General features: G+C 45.6%; 1 protein-coding gene across 2 annotated transcripts in view; it reads left to right on the top strand.

Annotated features, from left to right (window-relative positions):
• The window catches only part of GMPR (guanosine monophosphate reductase), a 59523-nt gene that overhangs the window by 35762 nt on the left and 2890 nt on the right, over nucleotides 1–20871 (top strand). For both annotated transcript variants that reach the window (XR_001023163.5, XM_004019123.6), the window contains exons 7-8: nucleotides 14535–14577; nucleotides 17103–17262. Coding sequence is in view for 1 of the 2 variants with exons in the window: in XM_004019123.6 (XP_004019172.1) it covers nucleotides 14535–14577; nucleotides 17103–17262 (203 nt within the window). In the remaining variant the exon portion in view is untranslated. The remainder of the gene's footprint in view (nucleotides 1–14534; nucleotides 14578–17102; nucleotides 17263–20871) is intronic.

The raw sequence follows: 20871 nt of genomic DNA, 5'->3' as shown, positions 1-20871 counted from the left end.
AGTGGGTAGCCTTCGCCGCCTCCAGGGGATCTTCCCAACTCAGGGAATGAACCCAGGTCTCCCACATTGCAGGCAGATTCTTTACCAGCTGAGCCTCAAAGGAAGCCCGTATATATCCTATAAACATTTGAATTATATGTATTTAATAACATATATCTACGTTCTGAACTTTTGGCATGTTTTTAGCAGTGCTATAACAATGGACTCATATTTAATATAGTAAATTAAATCTTCAGTCCTTTTCACTTGTTCAGTTGCCAAGCCAAGCTCTCACATTAAATAATTGACAGGCTATTTTGGTTAAAAAAAAAAAAATGGATATAGTAAATTAACATTCTGGTGGAATGATCTGTTACTGGTTTTGGTTCAGCATTGAAACTAGTGAGATTTGATTTCTAGACCTGCTTTGAGGACATAATTTATTGTTGTTCAATTGCTCAGTCGTGTCCGACTCTTTGCTACCCCATGGGCTACAGCACGCCAGGCCTCCCTGTCCTTCACTATCCCCTGGAGTTGCTGAAACTCATGTTCATTGAGTCAATGATGCCATCCATCCATCTATCTCATCCTCTGTTGTCACTTTCTCTTCCTGCCCTCAATCTTTCCCAGAATCAGGGACTTTTCCAGTGAGTTGTCTCTTTGTATCAGGTGGCCAACTGAAGTTTCAGCTTCAGTCCTTCCAGTGAATATTCAGGACTGATTTCCTTTAGGATGGACTGGTTGGATCTCCTTACTGTCCAAGGGACTCTCAAGAGTCTTCTCCAACACCACAGTTCAAAAGCATCAGTTCTTTGGCACTCAGCTTTCTTTATAGTCCAACTCTCACATCCACACATGACTACTGGAAAAACCATAGCTTTGACTAGATGGACCTTTGTTGTCAAAGTAATGTCTCTGCTTTTTAATACACTGTCTAGGTTGGTCATAACTTTTCTTCCAAGGAGCAAGTGTCTTTTAAATTTCATGGCTGGAATCACCATCTGCAGTGATTTTGGAGCCCCCAAAATAAAGTCTGTCACTGTTTCCATTGTTTCCCCATCTATTTGCCATGAAGTGATGGGACTGGATGCCATAATCTTTGTCTTTTGAATGTTGAGTTTTAAATCAGCTTTTTTACTCTCCTCTTTCACTTTCAACAAGAGGTTCCTGAGTTCCTCTTTGATTTCTGCCATAAGGGTGGTGTCATCTGCATATCTGAGGTTATTGATATTTCTCTCAGCAATTTTGATTCAAGCTTGTGCTTCATTCAGCCTAGCATTTTGCATGATTTTACTCTACATATAAGTTAAATAAGCAGGGTGACAATATACACTCTTGACGTACTCCTTTCCCCATTTGAAACAGTCTGTTGTTGCATGTCTGGTTCTAACTGTTGCTTCTTGACCTGCATATAGATTTCTCAGGAGGTAGGTAAGGTGGCCTGGTAGTCCCATCTCTTGAAGAATTTTCTACAGTTTGTTGTGATCCACACAGTCCAAGACTTCAACGTAGTCAATGAAGCAGATGTTTTTCTGTAATTCTCTTGCTTTTTCCATGGTCCAGTAGATGTTAGCAATTTGATCACTGGTTCCTCTGCTTTTTCTAAATCCAGGTTGCACATCTGGAAGTTCTCAATTCACAGACTGTTGAAGAAGCCTAGCTTGGAGAATTTTGAGCAGTTCTTTACTAGCATGTGAGATGAATGCAATTGTGTGGTATCTTGAACATTCCTTGGCATTCCCTTTCTTTGGGACTAGAATGAAAACTGACCTTTTCCAGTCCTGTGGCCACTGCTGAGTTTTCCAAATTTGCTGGCATATTGACTGCAGCCCTTTCACAGCACCGTCTTTTAGGCTTTGAAATAGTTCAGCTGGAATTCCATCATCTCTGTTAGCTTTGTTCATAGTAATGCTCCTAAAGACCCACTTGACTTCAGACTCCAGGATGTCTGGCTCTGGATGAGTGATCACACCACCATGATTATCTGAGTCATGAAGACCGTTTTTGTATAGTTCTTCTTCATTCTTGCCACCTCTTCTTAATATCTTCTGCTTCTGTTAGGTCCGTACTATTTCTGTCCTTTATTGTGCCTATCTTTGCATGGAATGTTCCTTTTGTATCTCTAATTTTCTTGAAGAAATCTCTAATCTTTCTCATCCTATTGTTTTCCTCTATTTCTTTACATTGTTCACTTAAGGCTTTCTTATCTCTTCTTGCTGTTCTTTGAAACTCTTCATTCAAATGGGTGTATCTTTCCTTTTCTCCTTTGCCTTTCCCTTCTCTTCTTTTCTCAGCCATTTGTAAGGCCTCCTCAGACAATGCTTTTTTGCATTTCTTTTTCTTAGGGATGTTTTTGATCACCGCCTCCCATACAGTGTTATGAACTTCCATCCATAGTTCTTCAGGCACTCTATCAGATCTATCAGATCTAATCCCTTGAATCTCTTTGTCACTTCCACTGTATAATCATAAGGGATTTGATTTAGGTCATACCAGAATAGTGGTTTTCTCTACTGTCTTCAATTTAAGTCTGGATTTTGCAATAGGAAATTTGTGACCTGAGCCACAGTCAGCTCCCAGTCTTGTTTTTGCTGACTGTATACAGCCTCTTCCATTTTTGGCTGCAAAGAATATAATCAATCAGATTTCGGTATTGAGGGTATAATAATATACTTTAAAAATCCCTATGAGCACACAATCTCTTTCAGATTTTACTGCAGCATCTGAGCCTTGCCGCCAGTGCTTCCCCCCACATGACTTGGTAAACTGAAATGGAGATCTAGGTCTTTGATTCATAGTCCCACGCTCACTTCCTGTGCTCCTTCTGGTTTCTCATCCAGGCTTTCCATCCATCCATCCATTCAGTTAGTTCATATTCATTGAGCATCTACTGTGTGCTTGGGGCTGGAATAAATGACTGAAGATTTATTGGGTGCTGACAGAGTTCTTTCCCAGGTGGTGTTAGTGGTAAAGAACCTGCCTGCCAATGCAGGAGGCATAAGAGATGCAGCTTTGATCCCTCGGTTGGGAAGATCCCTTGGAGAAGAGCATGGCAACCCACTCCAGTATTCTCACCTGGTGGGCTATAGTCCATAGGGTCACACAGAGTCAGACATGACTGAAACGACTTAGCATACATGCACAACAGTTCTAAGGTCTTCAACTCAGTATCTTTCTCTTTTAACTTTTGCCCTAGTGAACAAATTAAGACCCATTTATTGAACAACTTGTGCATAAAAGGCTGACGTAGAGCCATCATCCTACATTTATGGAGTGAGTTGATTTAGGGAGAGATATCATTGGAGTTACCAAACAGTGCTGTCCTCCAGTGTGGTTCTTGAATGCTCACCATAGCCGCCTCTTGGGCTAGCTGTATGACAGTCACCAGGGAAGCTTTTCACTGTACACATTGCTGGCCCCCATTCTGTTTAATTAAAAAAAAAGTTTTTATTGAAGTATACTTGCTTTACGATGTTTCTATTGTACAGCATAGCCACGTGGATACATATATCCCCTCTTCCTTCCCACATAGGTCACCACAGAGCATTGAGTAGGGTTCCTTGTGGTTCTCACTACTTATCTGTTTTATGCATAATAGTGTATAAATGTCAATTCCAATTTCCCAATCCATTCCACCTTCTTCTTTCCCCCTTGGTATCCCTACGTCTGTTCTCTATGTCTGTGACTGTTTCTGCTTTGCGAATAAGTTCATCTGTACCATTTTTCTAGATTCCACCTATATGTGTTAAGATATGATATTTGATTTTCCCTTCTGACTGACTTCGTTCTGGATACAGGTCCATCTGTGTCTCTGCAAATGGCACAGTTTCATTCCATTTTATGGCCGAGCAATATTCCGCTGTGTGTGTGACTGTGCGTGTGTAGCACGTCTTCTTTATCCATCCATCAGTCGATGGACATGTAGGTTGCTTCCATGTCCTGGTATTGTAAATAGTGCTGAAATGAACATTGGGGCACATGGATCTTTTTGAATTATGATTTTCTCTGGGTATGTGTCCAGGAATGGGATTGCTGGATGATATGGTAGCTCTATTTTTAGACTTTTGAGGCGTTCCCATACTGTTCTCTATAGTGCATATATCAGTTTACATTCCCTCAATCCTGTTGAATTAGACTGCTCATAGTTTGTGTCCTAGAGCACCATAGGTAATTAGTCATAATTCTCCATTCACCATCAAGAGTCTTAGTAACACTGTAGACCTTATATGTATTCCTTCAAAGGCCACCATTTTTATTTAAATCAGTAGAGGTCAAATTAATGAAGTTTTGCTATGGACTTACTCTGAGATCCCATACTTGTGTCTTTCTGGAAATTTCACACTGGCTTAGTTTATAGGACTTTGGGGAGAGTAGGGGTGGAGGCTCTGCTCGCACCACAGATGACTCTGAAAATCAACCTAGGATCTCCTTACCCAGCACCCTCTACTTTATAGCTTATGTCAGCCTAAGTGTGTGTCCACTAAGTGTGTGGACAGACCAGCAGTACCAGTATCAACTGAGAACTTTGTGAGAAGTTCTCAGGCCTCATCTCAGACCTAATAAATGGGAAGCCCTGAAATTAACAAGCCCTCCGAGTAATCTGGGTCTGTTCTCAAGCTTGAGAGGCACTGGCTTCTAGAGTCGAGGCTTAGCACACACAGGCTGGGTCCATGTGCCAGAGCCGTCTTTTGACAACCACAAAACAGCTTTTCTGAGTTTGTCAGGGACAGTGACAGCCCAGGCTGGTGGTCCTGATGCTCTGAGGTTCTTATTTTTCCATGGGTGGCCAGAGCTTTCCTAGATAGGGCTAGAAGTTCAATTTGTAGCCAGCAGAGACCCTGTGAAGTTCACAGACTTACATAGGTTCTGGACCCCTGACTTCAGCTCATTCCTTCTGATTAGCTGAGCATCTTGTGGTTCAGAGCAGCTGTTTTACTTGCTGACCATTTGCCTAATGGAGCTTCACAAACAGGTTTCTCCCACTTGCCAAGAGACCTAAACCCAGTGGAAACCTGTCAGTTGTTTGGATCCTGCCACTTTGTCCAGCTGCCTCATTTTACACTCTCATTGCTGAATTTGCACGTGTTTGCTACTGAAGTTCAGAAGGAAGCCACAGCAGGGGGTTGTCCATGGCCAAGCGGCTGGACTTGAGCTGGGTTTCCATTTATTGTGATCCATGTGGGCTTCTGAGAGGCAGAGGGCTGAGAAATCCAAGACACCCCCTGGGATAGGTGAAGAGTAAGGTGTGACCAGTTCATTTTGTCTTGCCATCTGCTGGGGACGTGACACAAAGGAGAGCATTTTAAAGGTAGAAACAGCTTTAGAGATCATAATGGCTGTCAGGTATTGAACGTCTATCTTCTGGGCACAGTATACCTATAATCTCTATCCCTGGAATGGTCTAGGTATTGAGTATACTGCTGTTATCTTCTTTGGACAGGTGTGTTAGTCAGGGTTCTCCAGAGAAACAGAACCAGTAGGGTATGTGTGTGTGTGTGTGTGTGTGTGTGCACCTGTGTGTTTAGATAGAAGTAGATTTATTATAAGGAAATAAATTGGTTCGTGTGATGATGGGACTGAAAAGAATCGCAAGATCTGTAGGGTGAATTGGCAAGCTGGAGGCCTAGGAGAGCTGATCGTGTGGTTCCAATCTTGAGTTCGAAGACCTGAGAACCAGGGAGAGCCAGTGTTTCAGCTGGAGTCAGTGTCGCAGTTCTAAGGCAGTCATTGGGGAAGAATCCTCTTCCCTTGGCGAAGTCTCAGCCTTTTTGTGCTATTCAAGCCTTCAAGTGATTAGGTGAGGCCCACCCACATGTGGGAGAGCAATCTGCTTTATGCTACTGATTTGCATATTAATCTCATCCACAAAGGGCTTTCCAGGTGGTGCCACTGGTAAAGAATCTGCCTGCCAGTGTAAGAGCCATGGGTTCAATCCCTGGATTGGGAAGCTCCCCTGGAGGAGGGTATGACAACCCACTCCAGTATTCTTACCTGGAGAACCCCATGGACAGAGGAGCCTGGTGGGCTACAGTCCATAGGATTGCCAAGAGTTGGACATGGCTGAAGTGACTTAACACACACACACTCTTATTGCCAAAACACCCTCTCAGAAACACCCAGGACAATTTTTGACCAAAGGCCACTCCACAGCCCAGTAAAGTTGGCGTATAACATTATCACACCTGGTGAGGAGACCGAAGCTTTGAGACCTTAGTGATTTGCTCAGCATCACACTGCTGGTGGAGGGCAAAGCCAGCTCTGAAACCGAGGCCTGTTTGTCTCCTGTGTTCCAAGCCTTCCCTTGATCACCCTCATTTAGAAAACGTGGAGACTCAGAGGGTGAGGGCTTGCTGAAATCAACAAGAATGCAGGGTTGGCCCAGCATTCCCGGTCTGCCCCTTTCCCACCTGTGCTTTGTGGGGAGCTTCAGCTTAATCTGTGCTTATGGCTCAGCCTTTCCCCTCAGGGCTCCCAAGCTTGTGTTCCAGTGAAGAGATCAGAGTCAGTACCTGATGAACCCTGAGGAAGGGGAGGGATTTGAAGAACCAGATGAGTTCACTGTCCATACCCAAAATAGTCTGGACTCTGTAGTGCTTCCCAGGCAGGACCTAAAAAAAAGTCCTGTGATGAGGTTGGCTGGAATCACTGTTGTCTCTCTACTCAGGGCCAAAATTTTAACCATTGTATTTGATAAAGACCGAGAGAGCATGCTTCTCCAGTCTGAGGAGAGAATGTTAGAGGTGGGGCTGATTCAGAGTAACCCCCAACCCCCTGTTTGTCTCCACCCAGTCAGTAGGGCTCTCATCCACTTCACTGACCTTCCGCAAAGAGGGATCCATTGATCCACAGATTTATTTTGTTGATTTAATGCATTAGCTTAGGAATGGTTAGTTTAGGAATGGTCAGATGTTATTTGAAAAGAAGGGATGGAGCCAAAGCAAAAACAATACCCAGCTGTGGATGTGACTGGTGATAGAAACAAAGTCCGATGCTGTAAAGAGCAATATTGCATAGAAACCTGGAATGTCAGGTCCATGAATCAAGGCAAATTGGAAGTGGTCAAACAGGAGATGGCAAGAGTGAACGTCGACAGTCTAGGAATCAGCGAACTAAAATGGACTGGAATGGGTGAATTTAACTCAGATGACCATTATATCTACTACTGTGGGCAGGAATCCCTCAGAAGAAATGGAGTAGCCATCATGGTCAACAGAAGAGTCCGAAATGCAGTACTTGGATGCAATCTCAAAAACGACAGAATGATCTCTGTTCGTCTCCAAGGCAAACCATTCAATATTACAGTAATCCAAGTCTATGCCTCAACCAGTAACGCTGAAGAAGCTGAAGTTGAACGGTGCTATGAAGACCTATAAGACCTTTTAGAACTAACACCCAAAAAAGATGTCCTTTTCATGATAGGGGACTGGAATGCAAAAGTAGGAAGTCAAGAAACACCTGGAGTAACAGCCAAATTTGGCCTTGGAATACAGAATGAAGCAGAGCAAAGGCTAATGAGAGTTTTGCCAAGATAATGCACCTGTCATAGCAAACACCCTCTTCCAACAACACAAGAGAAGACTCTACACATGGACATTACCAGATGGTCAACACCGAAATCAGATTGATTATATTCTCTGCAGCAAAAGATGGAGAAGCTCTATACAGTCAACAAAAACAAGACCAGGAGCTGACTGTGGCTCAGATCATGAACTCCTTATTACCAAATTCAGACTTAAATTGAAGAAAGCAGGGAAAACTGCTAGACCATTCAGGTATGACCTACATCAAATCCCTTATGATTATACAGTGGAAGTGAGAAATAGATTTAAGGGCCTAGATCTGATAGATAGAGTGCCTGATGAACTATGGAATGAGGTTCATGACACTGTACAGGAGACAGGGATCAAGACCATCCCCATGGAAAAGAAATGCAAAAAAGCAAAATGGCTGTCTGGGGAGGCCTTACAAATAGCTGTGAAAAGAAGAGAAGCGAAAAGCAAAGGAGAAAAGGAAAGATATAAGCATCTGAATGCAGAGTTCCAAAGAATAGCAAAAGAGATAAGAAAGCCTTCCTCAGTGATCAATGCAAAGAAATAGAGGAAAACAACAGAATGGGAAAGACTAGAGATCTCTTCAAGAAAATTAGAGATATCAAGGGAACGTTTCATGCAAAGATCGGCTCGATAAAGGACAGAAATGATACGGACCTAACAGAAGCAGAAGATTAAGAAGAGATGGCAAGAATACACAGAAGAACTGTACAAAAAGGATCTTCACGACCTGGATAATCACGATGGTGTGATCACTCATCTAGAACCAGACATCTTGGAATGTGAAGTCAAGTGGGCCTTAGAAAGCATCACTACGAACAAAGCTAGTGGGGTGATGGAATTCCAGTTGAGCTATTTCAAATCCTGAAAAATGGTGCTGTCAAAGTGCCGCACTCAATATGCCAGCAAATTTGGAAAACTCAGCAATGGCCACAGAACTGGAAAAGGTCAGTTTTCATTCCAATCCCAAAGAAAGGCAATGCCAAAGAATGCTCAAACTACCGCACACTTGCACTCATCTCACACGCTAGTAAAGTAATGCTCAAAATTCTCCAAGCTAGGTTTCAGCAATACGTGAACCGTGAACTTCCTGATGTTCAAGCTGGTTTTATAAAAGGCAGAGGAACCAGAGATCAAATTGCCAACATCCGCTGGATCATGGAAAAAGCAAGAGAGTTCCAGAAAAACATCGATTTCTGCTTTATTGACTACGCCAAAGCCTTTGATTGTGTGGATCACAATAAACTGTGGAAAATTCTGAAAGAGATGAGATACCAGACCACCTAACCTACCTCTTAAGAAATCTGTATGCAGGCCAGGAAGCAACAGTTAGAATTGGACATGGAACAACAGACAGGTTCCAAATAGGAAAAGGAGTGTGTCAAGGCTGTATATTGTCACCCTGCTTATTTAACTTCTATGCAGAGTACATCACGAGAAACCGAGGATGAGATGGCTGGATGGCATCATGGACTCAATGGACGCGAGTCTGAGTGAACTCCAGGAGGTGGTGATGGACAGGGAGGCCTGGCATGCTGTGATTCATGTGGTCGCAAAGAGTCGGACACAACTGAGCGACTGAACTGAACTGAACTAAACAAAGTCATTCAAAAAATTTCATTTTTTTGATGCTTGAAAAATCCTTCAACCAAATATGTTTAGCCTAGTAAAAGTTAGAAATATAGAGGAAATAAAGATTACAAGAAATGCCATCTTTTAAAAAAATTATTAAAGCATAGTTGATATACAGTGTGTTAATTTCTACTCTGCTGCAAAGTGATTCAGCTACACACACACATATATATACTTTTCCATTGTGGTGTATTGCAGAATATTGAATATAGTTCCTTGTTCTATGCAGTAGGACACAGTTGTTTACCCATTTTATATATAATAGGCAGCATCTGCTAATCCCAAACGCCCAATCTATCCTCCCTTCAACCCCTCCCTCTTGGCAAGCACAAGAGGTCTGGTTCTCTTATGTCTGTGAGTCTGTTTCTATTTTGTAGATAAGGTCGTTTGTGTCATATTTTAGATTCCATATATAAGTGGTACTGTATTTGTCTTTTGAAAAACATACTCTGTTTTTGGCTGTGCCGGGTCTTTGTTGCTGCGTGGGCTTTTCTCTAGTTGCGGCAAGCAGCGGCTAGTCTCTAGCTGCGGTGCGCAGGCTTCTCACGGCAGTGCCTTCTCTCGTTGGAGCATGGGCTCCAGGGTGCGCAGGCTCAGGAGTTGCGGCTCCTGGGCTCTAGGGCACAGGCGCACGGGCTTAGTTGCTCCACAGCATGTGGGAGCTTCCTGGATCCGGGATTGAGCCCATGCCCCTGCAGTGGTAGGTGGCTTCTTTGCCACTGAGCCACCAGGGAAGCCCCTGTCTCTCTCTTTTGGACTTGCTTCATTTGTGATAATCTGTAGGTCCGTCCATGTTGCTGCCAGTGGCATGGTTTCGTTCTTTTCAAGGCCGCATAATATACCTCTGTGTGCCTGTGTGCGTGTGTGTAGAGAGAGCTTTATCCATTCATATGTCAGTGGACAGTTTAGGTTCTTTCCATGTCTTGGCCATTGTGAAGAGTGCTGCTATGAACACAGGGGTGCCTGTTTCTCTTCAAATTAGAGTTTGATCTGGATATATGCCCAGGAGTGGGATAGCTGGGTCACATGGCAGCTCTATTTTTAGTGTTTTGAGGAACCTCCATACTCCATCCTCATCCATAGTGGCTGTACCAATTTAGATTCTCACCAACAGTGTAGGAGAGTTCTTTTCTTCACACCCTCTCTATCATTTGTCATTTGTAGACTTTTTAATGATGTCCATTCTGACTGGTGTGAGGGGTACCTCATTGTAATTTTGATTGCATTTCTCTAATAACTAGAGGTGATGAGCATCTTTTCATGTCCCTGTTGACTATCAGTACGTCTCCTTTGCAGAAATGTCTATTTAGGCCTTTTGCCCATTTTTTTGATGGGGTCGTTTGTTTTTGAGTTGTATGAACTGTTTGTATATTTAGAAAATTAAGCTCTTGTCAGTTGTATCATTTGCAAATATTTTCTCCCAGTCCGTAGGTTGTCTTTTTGTTATGATGATGGTTTCCTTTGCTGTGCAAAAGCTTAGAAGCCTGATTAGGTCCCATTTCTCTGTTTTTGCTTCTATAGAAAAGCCATCTTAAGATAACCACTGCTAATGTTTTGATATGTATGCTTCTAGACATTGTTAGAGGTTACTCTTAACTCAGGTTCTAATCTCATTCATCCATTATTATAGCTGTGTGACCTTGAACAAGTCACTCCACCTTTCTGAGCCTCCCTCTTTGAGTTTCCCCAACCTACAAAGTATCAACTTCTGGTACTTGTGGTGTTTGAATAGAAAAATGAAATTTGTAAGAACCCCTTGTTCATAGTTGGTGCTCGATTCAGTCCCCTCTGTGCACACATGCTTGTTTTCACTGCCCCTTCTTTTAGGGCTGGGCAGGTATTTTTAAGAAGAGGTCATGCTGACAGTTCACAGATCGAATCACCACTCATGTCATGTGATACCTTTTCTACTAAAAGACTTCAACACTCTTGGAAAACAAAACAAGTAACCCTTGAAATATTTGCATTAAAAATTAAAAAACTCCCTGCAGCTGTGCGTGTTTATGTATGAAAGTAAATGCATGTCTCTGCCTCCTGAGAACATGAAAGGATGCTTTGAACCTCCTTTGGAGATTACCTGTAAATGTAGTCGGGGGCAGACTCCTTTGCCCTAAGGCGTTGTGTGACGTTGGGTTGCACTGGGTTAAACTGTAGTCCTGCCTTTTGGCCATTCGTTCTCTGTTTCCTAAATCCCACCCTGGCACAGCGAGTAGATGAAGCACTATGTATGGTTTTGTCTCCCAAGCACATCATGAAGTCCTGTTAACTGTGGACATCTTGACATCTGTGGACATCCTGGGAGGAGAAGAGCTTGCTTTCTGGGGGTCCCTAGAGCGCCAGGCTTACTGAGTCAGGCCTCATCACTGACTACACAGGTGTGACATTTTCAGAGCCTGCACAAGCAGTCACGAACTATTCACAAGTGAGATAAAGACTTAAGAACACGCTTGTGTGTATGTGGAGGTATGCACACATTATTTGGTTTTAAGTCAGACCATGCTAGGGACCTTCGTATTGGGAGCATGAGTGTATTTAATCTTCTTTATTTCTGGCCATACTGCATGGCATATGGGATATTAGTTCCCCACCCAGGGATTGAACCCATGCTCCCTGCGGTGGAAGCTTGGGCATCTTAACCACTAGACTGCCAGGGCCAGTCCCTATTTATTCTTTCGAGGTTATAAGTTTGAAACCCTATTGTGGAGAACTGGTTTTGATAAAAAGATAAAAATAATTGGCAAGTCAAGTGAAAGGCATAGAGGGGTTGCACCTTTGAAAGAGAAAGTAAAAATATGCGGGAAATTTGAAGCACCAACAAGACAGATGGCCATGTGTGTGACTGTATTCACATGAAGGGCTTTGGCCCTTCTATGGAGAGCCTGCTTCTGAAATAAATCCTTGCTTGTGACCCCATGGTCCTCCTGGGTCAGGAAAGCCAGACATGAATGATGCACTTGATGGAGGAGGTAATTGCAGTCAGTAAATATTCATAAAAACAAGAGACTGAACCCCTACCCCTGCCTTTTGATCAGAATTGCAATGAAGCAGTGTTTGAGATTCAACCAGGCAATCCTAAAGGAAATCAGTCCTGAATATTCATTGGAAGGACTGATGCTGAAGCTGAAACTTCAATATTTTTGCCACCTGATACGAATAACTGACTCATTGGAAAAGACCTTGATGCTGGGAAAGATTGAAGGCGGGAGAAGGGGATGACAGAGGATGAGATGGTTGGATGGCATCACCAACGCAATGGACATGAGTTTGAGTAGGCTCTGGGAGTTGTTGATGAACAGGGAGGCCTGGCGTGCTGCAGTCCATGGGGTTGCAAAGAGCTGGACACGCCTGAGCAACTGAACTGAGTGTTTGAGGTCTAGCTCCTGGAAGGACAGGCTTAAAAGCAGACCAGAAAAGGAGAACTGAGTCATAGGGACCCACGTCCTCAGTCAGAGACGCTGTTTGTAAGGTGGTTCCTCTCAGTTCCACGGAGATGCCCTCCACCTTCCTGCCATCACCACATGGGTAGCTCGGGTGGCCTGCGTCTTCTGCATCCTTCCCTAGTGTGTCCCCTCTCCTAGGGACAGGCACTTCCCTCCAAGACCAGCCCTGGGCTCTGTCACGTTGCACCTGAGCACTGACCTGGCTTCCCAGGGCTGCTGCTTCCTTGCCTTTCTCTGTTAGGTGGGCGGCTACCCCAGGCCCCGTGGCTGGCCTTTTCCTCCTTGGACCTCACACAGGCCACACTGCCAACAGCAGGTAGCAGCCTGGTTATTTTGTGCCTCTCATACTTGTAAGAAAACCCAGTAGGTCTGTGTCCTGTGGTTTTATACTGGGTCCCTGGTGTTGAAACATAACCCCCACGGCCAAACTGCCAGCAGCCCACGGTGATAGGCACTGAACCAGTCAGGGCGCTCTGTGGGTCAAATGGGTTTCGGGAGCCTGTGTTTGACTTGAAGGAAACTGGGGACCTTACAAGGAAGTGACAGGGAGACACAAGGCTCGAAATATAAAGGAGCAAATTCAGTGTCCTTTGTGGCTCATGAAATACCAGTGCTCTTGTGCTAAATAAATCTCACTTCATGCTGGGCAGTGGGGAGAGGTGATGACTGAATGCTAGTTACGTGGGGATGGCCAGTGGCCAGGCATGTTGTACGGGGGCTGGTGGAGGTGAGGTCCGGCCCCCTGATCCTGCCTGCTCAGTGGTTCCTGCATCCTAAGCGGAGCGGGGGTAGGTGGTGGGGGCGGGGTGTGTGTGTGCTGGCCTGAAACATGACTGACGGGGCCTGGGAATGGCAGGTGCAATGGTGAGGGTATTAGCACAAGTTGGGGTACCCAGTGCAGAGGCCAAACAAACTGAAACATTGGAGTTTGGAGCAGAGAAGGGTTAATTGCAGGGCCATGCAAAGAGACAGTGGCTCATGCCCTAAAATAAACCTAAGCTCCTGGAAGGGTTTTGGCAAAGCACTTTTAAAAGCCAGGTTCGGGTGTCGGGGGGGGGGAGATTGCAGGGTCACGTGATCAGCTTGTGCACAATTAATCACATTGGTTGATGGTGAGGGAACAGGGTGATGTCACAGGGGTTCATGTTATTGGTCCTAGCCTGGGGCTATGTGCTCATGGTCATCAAATATTAATAGAGTAGTTAACATCTGTTTGGTGGTGGGTTTTCATATCTGCAAAGCAACTCAAGAACTGTGCATCAAATAGGGGCTTCTCTGGTGGCTCAGATAGTAAAGAATCTACCTGCAATGCAAGGGACCTGGGGTCAATCCCTGGGTCAGGAAGATCCTCTGAAGAAGAGAATGGCAGCCCACTCCAATATTCTTGCCTGGGGAATTCCATAGCCAAGAGGAGCCTGGCAGGCTACAGTCCACGGGGTCACAAAGAGTTGGACACGACTGAGCAACTAACACTTTCACTTTTCACTTTCATATCTGCAAAGCAACTCAGGAACTGTGCATCAAATACTATTATCTAGGTACTTCAGAAAGGAGCTTGAGCATACAACACAGGGGGAGGCCTGTCTCCCAGGAAGGGCCCCATGGGGTCCTGCTGGGTTGCAGTTCCTCTCTTTTTTTCTGATACTCCTCAGCCTTGAGGAGAACAAGTTTTTGAACAAGAAAAGGAATAAAAGTTCAGAGAAGGAGGTTAATCGTAAACTTGACAGAGCTACCCACACAGTCTGGCTTGGTTACAAGGGGAGTGTTGGGCCTGGACTCTGCTGGTTGTGTGGTTGTCTCTAGGTAGGGTGGCCAGAGGGGGCTAGGCCAGCAGACACCATCTCATTCCCCGCCCAGGGGAGATGGTGGGGGCTGGGAATGGCCTGGCCCAGCTCCCACTGACCTCCTCTCTTTGCTCTTCCCCTTTTTGAAGGACGGAGGCTGCACGTGTCCAGGAGATGTCGCCAAAGCCTTTGGTAAGAGGCCGTGGAGGGGAGGGAGCGTGCAGGGAAGGGGGCGGTGAGCTCCCTGAGGGGGTGCCGGAGGGAGGGGGCAGACACGTTGGGAGAGGATCAGGGCCAATCCTGAGTTTCCTCTCCCTGGATCTCAGCCTCTGATTGGCCCTTTGGTTCTAAGTGGTGTCAGAGCAGGCGGAGTGCCCAGGGATAGATAGTGGGCAAGGTCAGAGCCCAGAAGTCACCACTGAGAAGGCTCAGGGGACCCGTTGGAAGAGGACTGTACCAGGTCTGATGCCCCACGAAACTTCAAACTTCAGCGAGGGGGTGTTTGGAGCCTAACCTAGGGTTAATATCCCCAGGGAGGGACTGAGATCCAAGCCGCAGTTTCACATACCAGATGCTGAGGAGCCTGTTTCCCACTAGGGGGCAGCAGCTTCCGGCTGTGGTCTGGTGGGGCTGGACCACGGGCCGGCTGGCCAGGTGTTTTCTTGGGAAGGCACTGGGCTATGCAGCATCTCTGCAGGCTGTGCCCCGTGCCCGCCATTGAACCTTTGCCAACTGCGGTCCGCAGCTGTGAGGTGTACCAGCCAGAGGCAGCCCCTCCTTCCTTTCCTGATAACAGGTCCGGGTTTGCTGCTGGTTTATTTTTTTCTTTTTCGCTGGAGGGAACTTTTCTGCCTTGGGCACCCCTCAGAGATGCTGCGGGCCCCTCCTCTCACCTGTAAGAGGTGACATCCCCTCTTGTCCTTCTTTACTGCTGTTTCAGTTCAGCCCGTAAATTGTCTTAGGTTCATGTTTTAAATTATTTTTTCTAAATATTTAGATAATTCTAAATTATCTAAGATGAGTTCATTTTTAAAATTATATTTCGAATGCTGCTCATGACAATGCCGGGGGCTGTTCTTAGCAGCTAGGTTTTGTAGCAACCCTGGAGAACGTGCAGGGGACGAAGGCCCCCAGAGGCGAGTGACAAAGTAAGGGTCCCGGACTCGGGGGCGGAGTCGGGATTCCGGCTCCACTGGTCTGTTCACTCACCTCTTATAATAAGGATCAGCAGCCAAGGACATTTCTCCTGTGGGGTTTTCAGCTGGATGTACTGAACACTGAAGGGTGTTCTGTCTCGGGCTCCCCTCTAACAGTGCACACGGGCACCCCCATTCCAGGAAGTGTAGCCATGCCTTTGGACGGAGAGGAACCACTTTAGGGAAAAATGCTGGTTGGGAAAGGACACAAGAGCGTTCAGAAAGGGAAGTGATTGGAAGCCACTTCAAAGCACTGCTTCCTGAGTTGTGGTCATCAGGAGGCCTGACTGGACACCAGTTGTCCCTGCCCCCTTATCATTGTGGCAGGGGGACGGAGGAGCTGACATTTGTGTTGGGGACCCTGCAGGGAAGTCGTCAAAGCTTGCTGCCAAGTCAAGAGGCCCTATGTCTTGCTTGCCTAATTGCCAGGCCCAGGGTCCAGCCTTGCAGAGCCAGCCTTCTGTGATGCTGGACGGAAGGGCCTGGGACACCTGAGGCACACGTCAAAGTCCTCTTAAAAATATTTAAGCGACCAGCTGGAAGTGGTCAAGGCCAGTTTTTAGGGGAGTCTGTGCTTGCTCCTTCTGGTCCTTCATCCTGACTGTGTAACACTTCTGTACCCTGATATCCCCCGATTCTGAATGTAAACCCTCAGTAGGATGGTCAGGATGGCGAACGGTAACTGTTTCTATTTCTTCCGTGTGTGCCTTCTACTTTCCTGCCAGCTAGTTGCGCCACCTCTGCCATGTGCTGTGATAAACACTGAGGACAGAGCAGTGAGCCAGCCCGGGTCCTACCACTCCTGGTTCGGACCCAACATAACCTCCAAAGGCCGCTGCAACACCCCAGTGTCCTCTGTACCTGTCCTGGAAGTTTCATGTAATTCAGTGGTTTATATGCATTGTTGTTTACACTGGAAGTCAAATGTTTATCACAACAGAGGTGTGAGTCGAGTTTTACAGGATATATCTATAGGCAGATGTGTGTATATGTTTGATGTACACAGACATACACATGTGTACACACAAATGCTCCTCCATGCCCAAGCTCTAGGGCAGGAAGTTCTGTCTGTTCTGAGGTCCCTTCCCGTCTATACAGAGTGTGAGAGTGCTGAGACCTTTTGGTAGACCAGATGCCCAATGGGGACATGGCAGAGGACTTATTGTATTAAGTATGAGGTTGGACAACACACTGAGATGCTGCTCACTTCTAAAGTTTCTCTGATTTTAAGAGAGTTAGACCTGTGGAAGATGGTCATAGGAAGTCAACAATAACCATTAAGGATTGCCAAGTGTACCAGTCACCAAGCTTCAGTAGGCTGTGTTGCTCAGACTGTCTGGTGCTCATCTGCTCCTAACTTTTTTCCCCTGAGTAAGGAAGTCGAGCTTTTTCTCACTATAGCCAGGAGAGACAGGGGGGTGGGGTGGGGATGGGGGTTGGTAGTCCTTGCATCTTTCTGGAGCTGATTTTTCCCTGACTTTTTTCTCTGCTGCTTCTTTTTGTCCCCACTTTGGGGTACAGGGGCTGGAGCAGATTTTGTCATGCTGGGAGGAATGTTTTCGGGCCATACTGAGTGTGCCGGAGAGGTGATCGAGAGGAACGGACAGAAGCTCAAGCTCTTCTATGGGATGAGCTCAGAGACAGCGATGAAGAAACACTCGGGAGGGGTTGCGGAGTATAGGTATGTGGGGGTTGGATGGGGAGTGGGCACAGCGCCATAACTGGTGAGGTTACATTCCCTTGCTTCTTACAGAAATGGGATGGAAATAGGTCTCAAAGAGCACAAGTTGGTTTATATTATGGTGGCTTCCCTTGTAGTTCAGCTGATAGAGAGTCCGCCTGCAATGCAGGAGACCCTGGTTTGGGATAATCCCCTGTAAAAGGGATAGGCTACCCACACCAGGATTCTTGGGCTTCCCTGGTGGCTCAGCTGGTAAAGAATCCACCTGCAGTGTGGGAGACCTGGGGGATGGAAGTAGGTCCCAAGAATACGAGTCTGTTTATATTATGGTACCATGGGAAAGGCCTGGGAAACATTTTTAAAATTGAGAGATTTAATTAAATAACTGTATGGCTTACATTTTTTTAATTGAAGTATAGTTGATTGACAGCATTGTTAGTTTTAGGTGTATGGCAAAGTGATTCAGTTGTACATACGCATACTTTTTTTTCAGATTCTTTTTCCTTATAGGTTACTGCAAAATACTGAATAGAGTTCCCTGTGGTATACAGTAGGTCCTTGTTGGTTATCTACTGTAAACATAGCAGTGTGTACATATCAGTGCCAGACTCTGAGTCTGTCCCCCATCTTCCTTCCCGGTAACCGTAAGTTTATTCCTAAATTCATTCGTATCATTCTTTTTAGATTGTGCATAGAAGCCGTATCATATGATATTTGTCTTTCTCTGACTTCTTAGTAGGTCCATCCATGTTGCTGAAATGGCATTATTTCATTTTTAATGGCTGAGTAATATCCCATCGTGTACATGTTATATGTACCATGTATTCTTTATCCATTTATCTGTCGATGGACATTTAGGATGCTTCCATGTCCTGTCTATTGTGAACAGAGCTGCAGTGAACGCTGGGGCACATGCATCCTTTAGAACCATGTTTTTCCCCAGATATATGTCCAGGAGTGGGGCTGGATCATACGGTAGCTCCATTTTTACTTTCCTAAGGAGTCTCCATACTATTTCTGTAGTGAGTGTACCAGTTTGCATTCCCACCAACAGTGTAGGAGGGTTCTCTTTTCTCCACACCCTTTCTAGCATTTACTCTTTGTAGACTTTTTGATCATGGCCATTATGACTGGTGTGAGGTGATCTCTAAGATTGAGCCACATGAGCTACTTGTAAATTTTGGAGAGTAGTCCCTTGCTAGTTGCCATCATTTGCAAATATTTTCTTCCATTCTGTGGGTGGTCTTTTCATTTTGATTATGGTTTCCTTTGCTGTGCAGAAACTTTTTTTGAGTTTAATTAGGTCCCATTTATTTTTATTTCTACTACTCTAGGAGATGGATCAAAAGATATTGTGATTTATGTCAAAGAGTTTTACCTATGTTTTCCTCTGAGTTTCCTAGTATCAGGTCTTACATTTAGGTCTTAAATCCATTTTGAGTTTCTTTTTGTGTATGATGTTAAAAAATGTTCTTTTTTTCCCGCAATTTTCCCAGCCCCATTTATTGCAGAGGCTGTCTTTTCTCCATTGTGTAGTCTTGCCTCCTCTGTCATAGATTAATTGACCATAGGTGTGTGGATTTATTTCTGAGCTTGCTGTCCTGCTCCATTTACCTACATTTGTTTTTGTGCCAGTACCATCTTGTTTAGATAACTGTAGCTCTGTATATAGTATAGTCTGAAGTCAGGGGGCCTGATTCCTCCAGCTTCATTTTTCTTCTCAAGATCACTTTGGCTATTTGGGGTCTTTTGTATCTCCATAGAAATTGTAAGAATTTTTTGTTGTTGTTCTGTGAAAAATGCCATTGCTAATTTGATAAGAGATTGCATTGGGTAGTATAATCATTTTGACAATATTGATTCCTCCAATCCAAGAACGTGGTTTCTTTCCATCTATTTATATCATCTTCGATTAGAAAACCCATCCTGGCCTCTTTCAAAACAGCCATAATTTTTATCCAACTAGCATTGGCAGTGTTTGGGGTCAAGTTGGAAATGGAATTAGGGGTATGTGTGAGTAGTTATGACTTTTGTTCAGCCAGCCCTGGAGGGGACCCACTAGGCTTCCAAGGGGCTAGGCCAGAATATCCCAGCCTTGTCCTGAGAGAGCCCCTGTGGAGCCTGGTGTGAGTCAGGCTGAAGGGTCTCCCACTGCATGTGAGATGGGGTGGGTGAGACCCCCTCACGGAGGTCAGACCTTTTGGGAAGAATGCCCTCGGTCACCTGCAGCAGCTCCCACAGGACTCGCCCCTGCCTGCAGGCTGAGACAGTTGACACAGGCAGCTTTTGTAGGCATTTAATCACATCAGTCTGCGGAAGGGATGCTCACGTCTGCTTATCTGTTCCACTTCCATTTTAATTGTGTGTACGTGTGTTTGAAGAACATTGTGGCAGAGTTTGCTCACCACCTTGCCCTGCTCCATAGAATCTGCCATTGCTTCTCATCAGAATTGGCAGTGATGACAGGCTGCACCATGTGGACGGGCTCCTGAATCCTTAGAAGGATGGGAATTCAGGCCCCTTGCCATGGGCCGATACCCTCCATTTCCTACCACTTATTCCACACCCAAAAGCTTATCATGAGGATGTGGGATTTGGAGGCATTATGTAAGGCCTGAGCCAAGCTCAAGGTACACAATTCAGTCACTGAGATATTTCAGGTGGGCAGGCTGGTGGGAGGGGTGGGGTCTCCCACCAGAGCTCTGTTCCTCGGGTACTGGTAGTCTAACTTCACTCCTCTTTCTCTGCAGTCTTTCTCTTTTGGAGGGATTCTCAATAAGAAAAAGATGTTGTAGTTATGGGGACAGCGGGGTGGGAACAAGGAGCTGGGGGCTACATTTGTACCTTCATCCTGGAAGCTGCAGACAGTTTAGGACGAGAGGGACACCCCGTCCCACGCAGCCTCCAAAGGACTCTTTCTCCCGTGTGATGACTAGTGGAGGAGGCCGGACAGTGTCGGGGGAGAGAGAGAAAGGGGTTTACTGCCTCCCCTTCGACCTGAACCTCTGCCAAGCAGCTTGATGCTTTACCAGTACCACTGTTCAAGGGCCTGTGCCTTCTCCCATGTGCTGGACTGGGAGAGGAACCATTGTGATTGCGTGGCAGCCAGATACTGTGCCTGGAGGACTTTTTTTCCCCTCTAGCCACTGCATCTGTTTTGGGTTCCTAAGAAAAGCAGGTAGGGAAGGCCAGACCAGGCTAGAGCACAAACAGAAACCAAGGAGCTGCACAAAGAACCATCTTCAGTGATTCCAGCAGGGTTTAGACAGAACAGAAAATAGAAGATTCGGGAGTACCAAGACTCAGTTCCGGAAGTGGATTCAATCAAATCTTAGACACGGAAGGAAAGTGCTGGAGTGAGAAGCGTAATCCAGAGGCAGCGCGAGCCCTCTAGGCTGCATCCGTGTTCCGTCTCTGCACCCCCCTGACCTACACCCTGCCCCCCCATCCTCCGAAGACTGGTTCTCCTAGTTTGACATTGTATTTAATTAAGGCAGAGCTATTTATGCTTTGCTAGTTCCTTCCCAGTCATTACCCATTTAGTTCTTACACTGTCCTTGGGAGACACATCCAAGCCCTTCGTTTTACAGATGAGAAGACTTGGGCGTC

Source organism: Ovis aries, chromosome 20 (assembly GCF_016772045.2).
Source record: "Ovis aries strain OAR_USU_Benz2616 breed Rambouillet chromosome 20, ARS-UI_Ramb_v3.0, whole genome shotgun sequence".
NCBI lineage: Eukaryota > Metazoa > Chordata > Mammalia > Artiodactyla > Bovidae > Ovis > Ovis aries.
The sequence above is the reverse complement of the archived record's forward strand: the minus strand, read 5'-3'. Positions and strand labels throughout refer to the sequence as shown.